The sequence below is a fragment of the Lagopus leucura genome, unplaced genomic scaffold, assembly GCF_019238085.1.
Source record: "Lagopus leucura isolate 7727_CA_CO unplaced genomic scaffold, USGS_WTPT01 Super-Scaffold_73, whole genome shotgun sequence".
In the NCBI taxonomy this organism is placed as follows: domain Eukaryota; kingdom Metazoa; phylum Chordata; class Aves; order Galliformes; family Phasianidae; genus Lagopus; species Lagopus leucura.
Genome location: NW_024962252.1, coordinates 68,431,632 through 68,445,211, shown reverse-complemented (window position 1 = coordinate 68,445,211; position 13,580 = coordinate 68,431,632). Strand labels below are relative to the sequence as shown.

The 13,580-nt window shown below is 35.7% G+C and overlaps 1 protein-coding gene across 5 annotated transcripts in view; it reads left to right on the top strand.

Moving 5' to 3' along the window:
• CEP170 (centrosomal protein 170) overlaps positions 1-13,580 on the top strand; it is an 88,222-nt gene that overhangs the window by 59,564 nt on the left and 15,078 nt on the right. For 4 of the 5 annotated variants that reach the window (XM_042879810.1, XM_042879804.1, XM_042879796.1 and 1 more), the window contains 3 exons: positions 578-704; positions 4,785-6,581; positions 12,152-12,386. In XM_042879810.1, coding sequence (XP_042735744.1) covers positions 578-704; positions 4,785-6,581; positions 12,152-12,386 — 2,159 coding nt within the window. The remainder of the gene's footprint in view (positions 1-577; positions 705-4,784; positions 6,582-12,151; positions 12,387-13,580) is intronic. The other variant, XM_042879818.1, reaches the window with a different exon arrangement.

The window sequence follows — 13,580 nt, the reverse complement described above, 5'->3', positions numbered from 1 at the left end:
AATAAATCAGATAGTGAGTGCACTGACTACCCTGCTAGCCTATACAGTGGTATAAAACAATCTTTCCTTCTTTTGTCATTTAGACTGGACAAATTATTTATCTTGCTCTTCTTTCTATCACAGGTTTTTCATTCCTTCAGTTCTTAAGGCATTCTTTCCATAATGAACTAAATACAATGTATCTGGACAAGAGATCTTTTAAACTGGTAAAATGTATCCTGAGCATCTTCTTGAAGCTTATTCTTAATGCTTGCCCACAGCCCTACCTGCAGTGTTTCTTCCCCACTCTTGTGTTTTGAATCAGGCACACGCTCTAATATATTTTCTAAAGATTCTGATTTTTAAAATTTCATAGCATGAAGAGATGTTCTTTATTCTATACTGATTTTGCAGCTGTATGTGGAGTTATTTAAGTTGCTGTTCTAGAAACAGTAAATCTAAAATATATTCAAGTAAACTCCTTTTTCAGTTTCCTCCAGGTAGATAGTGTCTGACATTTCTATTCCAGGAAAACTTGGAATGAGAACATGATTTTATCAAACAGTTGTCATTTTCTTCTACTGTTTTTCTTCCTTAGGAAGGTTCTACTGCACCTGGAAGTAAACGTTGGGTATCACAGTGGGCTAGTTTGGCTGCCAATCACACACGTCATGACCCAGATGATATCAGATTGGAGTCACCTGTTCCTGCTGCTTTAGAGAACGGTAATAAATCAGTTCTTGTTGACATAATTTCTGATGAAGAAACCTCTGAAAGGGGGAGAAGAATGATCATGTACATAAATAAGCAACTTTCATACTGTTAAGACCTGGTCTTCATTTGAAATTCTTACGTGTCTTTGAGAAGACGCAGTGTAAAAACTAGCTCTGTGGTAGTTTTCTGACACAGAAGAAGGATGCCAAAATTAAACAATGATACTAAAGCAAATTAAAAAGTGTAACATAAAAGAAACTTTCACTTTAATGCAGTTTGGGTTCATCTGCCTAATATGTTTCTGGTATACTGGGGATTGACTGTTAAACCATCTGACCTGAAGTTTGTTATTCAGCTGTTCTTCAGCTGAAAAGTAGCCGTATTTCTGACACTGGAAACAAAGAAGACTTACTTTATCTCCAGTGATGAACAATTGTCTGTCCTTAACTAAACTATTCACATCTGTGTTTTTAAGTAGTTTGTTCACTAAGGTCTACACTCTTGACTATGAAGGAGTTGCTTACCTTACCTATCCTCAGTTGTTTTCTTCCTCTCAGTTTCAACCTAGAGACGTTGATGCAACAGAACAATCTAGTGCATTTCTAATGCTGATTTTTACATGCTGAGGTAGAAGTTACTATATCTAGCAAAGTAGTTCCATAGTTGTCTTCTGTAAATCATGAGTTAATATAGCTCTTTGTTACCAAATTGATTACACAAGGATGTCATTTCCATGCTTTCCACATCCTGAATGTGATATGCTGTTTAGAAATCGAGAAGTAACCGACTGTCAGCCTACTGCTAGTTATGTTTCTGTCCTGCAATTCCAGCATTTCCTCTTATTCCAGTTGACTTTGAAATTCACAACAAAGTTTAAAAGATTTTTTAAAATGGGAAAAAATGTGTGTTTAAAGTAGAAATGCCTTTCTGTGTACATCACTTCAGAAGACACACTACTACCTACAGAGCTTGTCCAATAACCTCTTGTTAGATATTGGTGAGTAAAATTAATTACTTGTCTTTCTAATAACTTTTTTTTTCCATGAAGTTACATTCAGAACAGTAATTTGTGTTCTCTACTTTTTTTGTTATAGCTGCTGATTTTCTTCAGATTCTCAAGATTCCATATGTCTATTACAGTAAATTCAGAGCAAGCTACATCTTTGAACTTTAAGTTAGTCTCTCAGAAGAATGCATTTTCAAAATGATAAAACTAAGTCTTCACTGCTTTCAGAATGGAATCCTGTAATTCTCCCCTTGCTAAGTCTGGAAACTTGGTCTCAGCACTCTGCCCAGCAGGCAGGCCTTCCGCAGAGCAAGCTTAAGCTTGCCTATTCCTCAGTTTCCTGGGATTTTTGGTTGTTGAGGTTTTTTTGGGGGGAAGGCGGGAGCAGGGGGAGGTGGACAGTTTGGTTGGTTTGTTCCTCGCTGTGCACACTCCTTCTTGAGTCCCCAGACAAGTGTAAAAGCATAGCAGCAGAGATTTTTCCAAAATAGTTATCAAGTTTGCATTACAAATGTAGTAAATAATAACTTCTTTAAAAGGAAAAAACAAGAACAAAACAATGCCATATCCATATTTTACTACACAAATAATAGGTTTCTTGATACCAGGCCTGCGTTATGTGAACTGAACCATTGTTTGAGTTGCTTGATCTTGAATCCCATAGTGATTTTTTTCTTTGAAATTCTTTGTCCTGGGACATCTCAATTTAGTTGTAACTTATGTATATTTTTCTTAAGTGGGTTTGTTGCAGATGTATTTTGCTGCTCTCAGATTTAAGGTAACACTGATAAATGTATTTGCATACTTTGTGTTTATAGAGACCTTATCCGTACCGTTTATTCTGTATTAGAAAAAAGCTAGTTAGTGTCATCACAAAAGAGTTAGCTTTTCATTCCGTGTATTGTTCTAACACAAAGAATGGAAGACAAAGGAAGTGAATTTTAATCCTAAAGTTGGATTAATATCTCTAATATTTTATTTAAAATTTTAAAAAGTGAAACTGAAATATTATTGAGAATTACAACAAAACTAAGCAGCTATTCTGTATTTTATAGTTTATAGTTTATATATATTATATATAGTTATATATATTCTGTATTTTATAGTATATAGTTTACTAACTGAAGCTCTATTCAGGCTTATGTTCAGCAGATGATAGTGTATATGTAAGTATGTTTAAATGAATTTTAATTTAATCGATTGTCGTTATTTTTCTTATTAATTTTTTTAAGTCAATTGCATGGTTTTAAAATATAACAGATGAGGCCATATATTAAAGTAAGCAATAAAAGAACTTCCAATTTCAGAGCCTCATTGTATTGTTTTCAAAGAAATTTTGCCTTTAATGTTGTGTAGTTTAAATGTCTGTGTCAATGCATGAAAGAATTCTTACCAGTGACTACTGCTTTTCTAGGAGTTTTTGCACCCCTCATAGAGTTTGAACTTTGAATATGTTGTTCTTTAGGATATCAAATATGTAAGGAGATGGAAAGGGGGAAGTTAAATAATTTGATGTATCATGTATGCAGAATAATGGGTATTGAGTAAATTCTATACTACTTGGAAGCATCAGAGTGAGATATATTATATATAAGTACTTAAAACAATAGCCCATGATGTGATGAGACTGATCCTTTGGATGGTTAACTTGCAAACTGGGGGGTATGATGTGGTTTTTGGATTCATTTAAATTCTGTGTTTTAGATGGAACACTAACCAGAATCTTTGAAGGGATGAACACATATTTTGCCAGCATAAGAACTTTGATTTAAGTGAACTAACAACTGTGTAATATGCCCCTATATTGCAAGAATTCTAAAATGCTTAATATCCAAAAAGCACACAAAAACCTAACTTGTGATGAAAGTTGTATGTAATATGTATGTCCATAGAAGAATTCACAAAGTCTGCTTTGTTGGCTTAGGTGCCTACACTTTCTTCAGAAATGTTGGTAGTTAAATTTCCAAAGGTGTGTACATTGCCGTCAGCAATGCTGAGTCATGCTACACCTCTACTACTAACGACTTTTAAATGCCTAGATATCTGAAAAAATGAACAGGTAACAAACAAGTTGAGCTTGTAGGTATGTCTGAGAGAAGCCTGTCTTCACAAATATCAGTTATGCTGATTTCTGTTCAATATATATTTATATATATATATTTTTTATATATATATATATTATATATTTTTTTTAATTTACAAAAGTATCAATTCCCAAGAAGAAATATCCAGAAATGTTTAGATTTCAGTGATATCTCCTGCTTTTCTAAATGAGTGTCCTAACACAGGTGATACAAGAAAAATGTGCAAGTTGTTTTGCCACCTTCATCAAAGATGTGACAATGTGCAAAGCAAAAATAAAAATTAAGAATGCAGAAGATAAGTATTTGATTTATTGTAGTGGTTTTATACATACAACTGCACACATACAGTGTAACTGATAATATTCAATTAAGGGATTAGAGAGTTCTTGCCATGAGGGACACCTTATTCTCCTGGAACAACCAATGTATGTTTATATATATTTTTCAACATAGATGCCACTACTACCTCTGCATTTTCACCAGTGATGAACAAGACTGTGCACGTCATGCTCATAAAAATCTTCACCAGCAGAGTTGAACTGCTGTCGCCTCTGCTGAAATGCACACCCACCACCTCCCTGTGCTCTCATCCACTGTTTAGTCTCCAGAAGTGTTCAGCAAGCATCAATAAATGTCAGTGGGTCATTTTTTCCTGCATGGAGGAGCTCAGTTCCACACTTTGGCTTCATCCACTTCCATGTCAGATGCCTTTGTATCAGACTGCCCCTCTGTTGCCAACTGTTAGACAACAGTAAACAACAAAATATAATGGGATATTGGCAGAAAGGTTCACCCTCTACTGCCACACCACCATCATCTGCCTGTGACATCATGGGCCAACATAATAAAGCAGGAGGCATTACTTTCAGAGCTGCCCTCCGATGTTCCAGTGACGTTTCAGTTTTATGTTGTTTAATTAGTATTATGCTGTCTTAATTTAATGTTTGTTTTTAGCTTGCTACTGAATTACTTCTTAGCTTTGCTTTCTTTTTCATTTTTAGACACAGATATCAGTGAGTCTGGTATTTCCATCAGAAGTACCGGTTCAGCTACTTCTGTGACCAGCCAAGGTGAGCGGAAGAGAAGGACGCTTCCACAACTTCCCAAGGAGGAGAAAATGAGTGAAAGCTCCAGAACAAAAACTGCATCTCATCAGAGGTCAGAAATAGGTGAAAAGCAGGACACTGAACTTCAAGAGAAAGAAACTCCAGCTCGTGCCTCAGATACTGACAGCAGAAGTATAGCTAAGTCAAGCAGAACTGTGAATGGTCTTTCACCCAAAGCAACGGGAGAAAAGGTTTTCTCTTTCCCTAGTTCTTCCAGTAAAGAGAGAGCTGAAACTGGCAGAGAAACTTCTGTGGTGAAACAAGCTCTAGCGAAAATTCAACAAGAACGAAAGGAGCAAGGACACTGGACACCCACAAAATCTGCTACAAACCTAGTTGAGAAAGATAAGGAGGAGATTGCTGTGTCACGCAAAACTTTGGATAATCAGGACAAAGCTCCTGGACATGATAAAGCAGCAATGAAGTTAGCACAAAGTGAGGGAAAAAGAAGAAGAAATGAGGAAAGTATTAAAGGACAAAGTCCTAAAGCATCAGGAGAAAAAAAGGAATCTTCAAAACCTTTGGTGAGGCAAGGCAGCTTTACTATAGATAAGCCTAGCACAAATATACCAATAGAGCTTATTCCTCACATTAATAAGCAAAGTGGATCTGCTGCTCCCTTAGCATCTGCAAACAGAATACGTGACAGAAGTGATTCAATGGACACTGATTCCAGTCTAGATACGACACTCATTTTAAAAGACACTGAAGCTGTAATGGCTTTCCTTGAAGCTAAACTGCGTGAGGAAAATAAAACTGATGAAGGTCCTGAGACTCCTAGCTATAACAGAGATAATTCCATATCACCAGAATCAGATGTAGATACAGCCAGCACAATCAGTCTTGTTACTGGTGACAGTGAAAGGAAATCCACACAAAAACGAAAGAGCTTTACAACCTTATATAAAGACAGATGTTCCTCTGGTTCCCCTTCTAAGGATGTTGTAAAATCCTCTGCAGCAAGTGCCAGAGAAAAGATGGAAAAGAAAACTAAAAGTCGATCTTCAGATGGTGGATCTAGAGCTGATGCTCGCAAATCTGTGCAATCCAGTGGAAGAATGAGACAACCATCAGTAGACTTGACAGATGATGACCAAACATCTAGTGTACCTCATTCTGCCATTTCCGATATCTTATCATCTGACCAGGAAACCTACTCTGGCAAATCACATGGAAGAGTTCCTTTTGCCTCAGCAGATGAACTTTTGCATTCTAAAATGGAAGGAAAGTCAGCTAAATCAAAAAGCTCTCCTGTCGTACTTGGACAATCTAGTAAATCTACCACTCTTCCAAGACCTCGTCCTACAAGGACTTCTCTCCTGCGCAGAGCACGACTTGGTGAAGCCTCAGACAGCGAGCTTGCTGATGCCGATAAAGCTTCAGTCGCTTCTGAAGTGTCCACTACAAGTTCTACGTCAAAACCTCCATCAGGGAGGAGGAGTATTTCCAGAATAGACTTACTTGCTCAACCCCGCAGAACTCGACTTGGCTCTTTATCAGCGCGTAGTGACTCTGAAGCGACAATAACCAGAAGCACTGCTTCATCTCGTACTCCAGAAGCTATTATCAGAAGTGCAAGGCTGACATTAGCAGGAGAAAGTAAAGTTTCTGCTAGAACTCGAGCCAATAGCATTTCTCGACTTTCAGATTCAAAATCCAAATCTTTGGCTTCAGCTCATAATTCTCCCTCAGGTATGTCTGATTATTTGAACTATTTTTCTACAATACCACATATATATATATAATTTATTTACGTATTTTTAAGGTACTGTTCTTACCAAACAGTTCACTGAGTTTTAGTTGACTTGATCTTTTTCTTTCAAGTAGGAGGCTTTCGTGGTGATGCTTGTGGACATTTCTCACTTAAAGTCACAAAGACAAGAAATTTTAATCTTTTAACTTCTTGGATGGAGATATGCATGTGTGTGTATATGTATATAAAATTATGTTCGTCTAACTGGAAGTCAGTATCGAAGAATTACACTGAGGTATTCAAGTGTGGCAGCACTGATTTGCACGAGAGTGAAATCTCTCAGCTCAAGCCGTAGTAGTGAATGTTTAGAAGGTCAGCAACATTTTTACTGCATAGAATATACAGCATTAGTTTGTTAAGTATATTTGCCAGCCTGGCATACAGTAAGTGCTCCCTAAGGGAACACCCTGCGAAGTTTAAGGATATTCTTATTCATAATTTAAGATCAGCTTCTAAAACCACAAAAGTGAGATTTGTTTAGTATGGATAATAACAAAGAAAGAAAGGAAAAAATTAAAACACAAACAATACCTGACTAAGCACGCTAAAGTTAAGCAGTTCATGTTATATTTGCCTTGCCTTAGAGTAGTTTCTATTCTCATATCTAAGTCATGACAATTTCTGGTTTTGTCATGATTTCCAAATGGTGTTTCTTTTGAAAGGTAGCTTGTTTACTGTAATTTATCTTAGATGTGGATGAAAAAAAATCCACAGAGTTGATTAATTTTAACCTGCTATTCAGTTAGAAGCTAACACACTGCCTTAGATACAAGCAGAGTGAAAGGTTGCTAGATTTTTTTCCAACAGAAATATTAAATCAATCAAAGTTGAAATGTGGTGATTCTAAATGTTATCTACCATATGAAATGAATATTTATAATTGGTGACTTCTTGCTTTTTGAGTTGCCTGTAATGACTGTATTTCAAGCCAATGAACAGTCTAAGAAAAAAATAAATCACAATAGCTTGCTTAATTCCAGTGCTGAGGTATTTCCACTGAGATTATATTTTTAATACGCCATCTCGTATTTAGAATACATTTATTTATAAATTTGTTTAGGTATATTTCCTGCTAGCCTTCTGTTGCTTGTGTATCATGAATGTACCACTAGAATTCTTAGCAGTTGAGCAGTTTCTCCTACACTGCTGTGTTTTTGTTGTGTTGTTTATTAGCTAGATAGAAGTTTCAGAAGAGATACAAATAAAGTAGAAGACAAAGAAGGTGATTCTGTTATAATATGATCTCTATAAGGATACAAAAAAAAATAAAATTAAACCTTTGATAAAAATGGAATATTTCCCTCTAAGATGTCATTGGAAAAATAACATACTTTCACTTTTAATCAGTTTTGACTGCACTCATGCAGCTTGAAAGCTGGCAGCTTTAATCCAAAGTGTCCGTTAATACTGCTTGTACTTTTAATAACCAACACTAATTCTCATCCCGCTACCACTGATTTTTTTAAAAGGCAAACCACAGATGCTACTTATCACTTTGCTTCCCTCTGCCCCCTCTTCCTCCCCAAAACTGTATATGGATGTTGAGGTTTGTGTACATTTGTAAGGCTCTATGCTTTCTAAACTTGTCCCAGATTGCTGCATTGAAGTGATTTGTCAATTCTGTTCAGTGGAGTCCTTTCAGCTTTCATTTCCCAGTCTATTAGTCTGTCCTGGCTGTCTGTCCTTAACGTTCATGTCAGTCACCTGCATTATACAGCTAACTCTACCTTGTATAAAATGTACTGCTTTCCAAAGGGAAAAGATGCCATCTTCTCATGAGCTACCCAACTTATATAACAAGCTAGCTATTAAAAACCTCTACTGTTTTAAAATATTTGCAGTAGAACTAGCTTATGCCATTAAAACAAAAGTATCAATGTACGTACCCAAATCAGGAGTAGCATGTAAGCCATTTAGAATTTACTTCAGGTATATTGGAATTGCTGTAAAACTGGTGTAAAATTTACTGCTGCAGGCCACTTACACACACCACTACTCAATGCATCTCCATTTTCTCACTGGCATTTTTAAAATGATGATAACATCTCAAGTTATTAATAACACTATCATTTTCCCCATTTTACACATATTTAAAATGTTTGATTTGAATGTATTATTTGCATGCAATATATAAAATGTAAAGCAGCGGCATGTTTTAGATTTAAAGAATATAATTTTGTTTCTAGAAATGTCAACAATTCATTTAAATGTTTTGTTGTGCTCTTAAAAACTTACTGATGAAATGCCTGAAGTACGTCAAAGTGTTTGTATGTATTTGCCTTCAGGCAGATTTAATTCAAGCATAATTATTGCTTATTTTCTTGTCTATCTGGACCTAGAAAGACTGGAAAATGCATAATGTTTACCAGGAAGTTAGTTGTTTTTTACTTATTGTACTTGTTTTCACTAGTGCATTAGTTGTGATTGAAGTGTTAAGACTGTTCCATGGGCCTTCTCTTCAGAGCAGTTAACATTACAGCATTGTAGGTCATGAAAATATTGGCATTGGAATCATGCTGCTTAGATTCAGTCTATGGAAGAGAAAATTATTTTCACATTTTGCAAATCTCTTTGACTGTTCAGACATACATGCCCACAAAAGTGGGGAGGAAAGGACTGCATTGATTGAATTTTTTAATTAGTGTGTATTTATGTGGATTGATTGCAACATAACAGCATTAAAATTGCCAGAGCTGTGAGCAAGTCCATAGTTTCCAGAAACCTTTTTAAGCCTTCGTGCAGATAAGTATTGCTTGTTTTTAAATGAAAGGGCAAGCAGCTAAATGGAATGTTTTGGATGAGAATTATCAGTATTGAAGTATTTGCCAGGGTGTTCCCATGGCAGGAGGCATGATAACTGAGAGCACTGGGAAAAACCAAAGCAAATTAGTCATTCTGTGTATCGCACAAGCAATGAAAGATTTAATCGAGGCACTAAATAATCAAAAAATAGGGTGATCAATAAGAACAGAGAAGACAGAATTTTGGAGGAAAATTGCAGATGATGTTATGAGAAGAACCACATGTTGCAGAGAAAAAGCTGCAAGGACAGACTTAGCACAAGAGTGCCAACTGCAACTGTAAAATTCTGCATTATTTTAAAGCAGAGAGACCTTGGTGAGTGACTGGTGGTGGCAGCACTGCCAACTTGCTGACCGAGCTTCATTGCAAATAATCATTTGCAAATCATTGCAAATCAAATCATTGCAAATAATTAGCAGCCAAGTTCACCAAAGCTGCTGAGGTATCCCTGTAAGAAAAAGCAAAGGGTTCAAGCATAGAAAACAACCTTTATCTGACCTTTAGCCTTTTTGCAGTGCTGAGCACCAGATGTGAGGATTTTTGAAACAGGCAATCTCTGAGATGGCAGTGCATCAATGAGGATATTTTGTAAGGGATACATTGAGTAAATCTGCTCCCAAATTTTAAAAGATCATGGTGTCATTTGCTAAATTAAGGTGTTGTCAACATACTGTGCTTTCACACAGCAGCCACCGGTAAGATTTGTCAACTGTTAAGTATGCAGTAACATTTTTCCCACATTAAAACGATCATAATAATGAATTTTCACAATTGGTTTTGTGGTGCTATGTAGCCAGTTGCTATTGATGTTATTTCAATTGCATAGTATCTCTGGAATGTTGAAGCTTTTGCAAAGTTCTTTATTTTTGATTTAATGTATAATTTAAGAATTTTTTTCTAAAAAGTATGAGTCAATGCTGTGTGGAAAAAGAGGAATTAATACTGATCTCATCAATAGATTTTATTTAAGCAAATGATTCTTATCTGAATGTTTTAATGCAAATTAACATGATAAAACACTATTTTGTACACAGAGAAACCCAAGCTTCTCCCAGACCCAGATCCTGATGTTGAAACTTACAGTGGTAGAGTACTAGAAATCAAATCTGTTTCTGATATTTCACTTCTCATTCAATCTTTAGTTTTTAAATATATGACTACATATGCTCATTGTACAGTGCTGAGTTACTGGACTAGCTCACTTGAGAGATTTTATGATCAATTTTGTATTTATTTTGATGCATTTCATTTGAACTCGGACAAAATATGTAAACAAAAATTGATAATGAAATGTGGGCCCAACTCATAAATCTCTTTGGACTTCAGTCACAAGTTGCTTGCATGCTATTGGTGGGGAAATGTGCTTTTTCTGCTTATGTTCTATTTCCCTAATCAAAACAAACTTAAACCTCTAAAAAGAATGCAGTAAGTAACTGGAAAGATCTTTTTCTTTCCTTCAATAAAGTTAGAATAGTGATAAGTTAAAAAAAAATTAAAAATTAGTAGAGCTGGACACAATTTGAAGCCTACATTTAAACCTGAAAAAATTGTGCAAGAATGTTTGTGTTTTTAGCAATTAAAAATGGATTTTTTTACATGAGGGAAGGGGTGTAAGCTTATGACATCAGTGTCATATTATAAGCATTATAATCATTTGAGGCACTGCACAGATCATTTTGCAATTAAAAATGACTTTCAACACTTATTACCTGAATTCATACTGATACATTATTTCTAATGTATTGGCTCTTTTAATGATTTGAGAGTGGTCATTTTTACAAGTTGCATTTTTCTTTTTCCTATCCTAAAGCCACTATGAATAAATTGAATACTTTACATTACCAAGATATGATCACACACTTTACAAAATGTCTGTGGTTATTATAGAGCCTCATGAATGTCAGTGAGTTTAGGGGATTAAATCCCCTGCAAGACTTCAGCAGGTCACAGTGATGAGCACTCCTTTACACTCGGGTGATGTCTCTTCCTGCTGGGAATGTTTGAGGACAGAATGTCTGAAACAGGACTTGACTAATTCCTAGGGGGAAGAAAGCTTCCTACTTAATTCCAGTTCTCTTCTACTTCAGTCTGTCCACAGCAACATGGCCATATATACTTTGTGCTACGTGTGAAAAAACATGCATTTTGCTCCAAGGTTTCTGGAGATCTGCTGCTGATTTTTATGGCACAGTATTAGAAATATTTTTTTCTATGCTAAATTGTATCTTCCTGGCTTTGAATGCTTTCCTTATGTAAGCATGCATTCTAGGCTTGCTGCCAGCTCAGTCCTTCCTTCATGTCCTTTCATTTTTTTATATTTTTTTGTGTGTGCTACTTAAACCTTAAATGAAACTTACGGGAAAAAAAATCTGCAGAAAAAGTGCAAGCTGATTATATACTTAAATGTTAATGAATTGGGCCCCTGATTTTTAATACAGTTTGCTTGAGCTCATATACAGTTACTGGCTTTTACATCTTATTTCACTCATCATTATACAAAGAGCATCCAATTTATGTTTTATTAATATTATTTAACACAACTTCTGTAGCTTTCTTTTTAAGATGTAGTAAAAAAGCTTTTTGTAAGGTATCTGGGGATTGGCAATTAATAGTTGTGTACTTTTATGATAATGCTGAAATAACTTTGGTTTTTTTTCCTTATAAAAGATACAATAATAATTCTTTTTTAATGATTAAACTAATTTAGTAAGTGCAAGATGGAGGCGCTTTCCTACAGATTATGCTTCCACCTCAGAAGATGAATTTGGATCAAACCGTAATTCTCCTAAACATACCCGTCTACGTACCTCTCCAGCCCTGAAAACCACACGACTGCAGAGCACGGGGACAGCAACTCAAAGTAGCAATGCTTTCAAGCACAGAATAAAAGAACAGGAAGATTACATACGTGATTGGACTGCTCACCGAGAAGAAATAGCAAGGTTGGTTTCAAAGCAGCACCACCAAAATAACAAGGATTTGTACCTGGACTGTTGTATGGTGCATAAATAGGCGAAAGTAAGCTGGTAGATTATCTGTATCGCTCTGCATAGTTTTCATTTGCTAACTGAAAGGGTGATTTTGAATTCCTCTTGTGAGACATTGGCAGAACACCTGTGTTGCCTGCACGTATTCTAACGGATTATGATGATCATTGCTGAGTTATGATAGCTAGATCCCAGAGTGCAACTTCTGGTTGCGTTAGTAGGACTTGCAGAGGAACTTTGTGTGGAACTGTTGGTTGCTACTGGTATATTTCTTGAGCTGTATTTGAATTATATCTGATTTTGTACTACATTTGCATTGATAGTGAGGTAGAATTTCAGATGAGGGGCGTACGTGTCAGAGAGGAAGTAAGTTCTGAGAGACTAGTAGGTCATGTTAGACATCATGTGATCTAAAATCACATGTATTCATCAAAAAGTAATTTCTTGTGAGTCCCTGAGACTAGTGTCGCAATTTCTACATTATTGCTATTAGCACTGTGCTTCAAGTGAGCCATGGAAAAGGCGGTCACTTCTACACTCTACTAACTAATTATTCCCATATCATGCAGTACCCAGGCAATGAAAGCAGCTTGTTCAAAGTAAATTAAACTGCGTAAGTATTTAAATCCTATCTAAAACTTAGGTGTGAGTGTTCAAGTTTTGAACATTTTCACAGAACCTAGTTTGGAAGCCTGAAAAAGAAAAGTGTTGTTTGTTTAAGTTATCTTATGCCGTGGTCTCACAGCTGGGAAGCACTGTTGCTTAGTTTAAGTAATTTCTTTTTTTCCCATCTTCTTGATAGTATTTTTCAACGTTTTCTTCTAGTGTAGTCTGTGCCAAGGAAAAATACTTAAGGCAGCCTTGGTAAGTTGTGAGAAGCACCTTCAACTAACAGGTTATGAATTTAATTATCATTTAATAGCAAGAATATGAAGAAGGTATGATTAAAATCAGAGAGGTATAAGGCTTAGAAACTTCAAAGGTGTAATTTCCATATTGTAGATTAGATGATACTGTGTCCTCCTGAACACAGATGAAGACAAGTGCTTTAACATCAGTAATGTTGTATATTTATATATTTGTGCATATATGTGTATTTATACACACATGCACATCTATGGAAATATTCAACTCTTACAGAATTCTGTG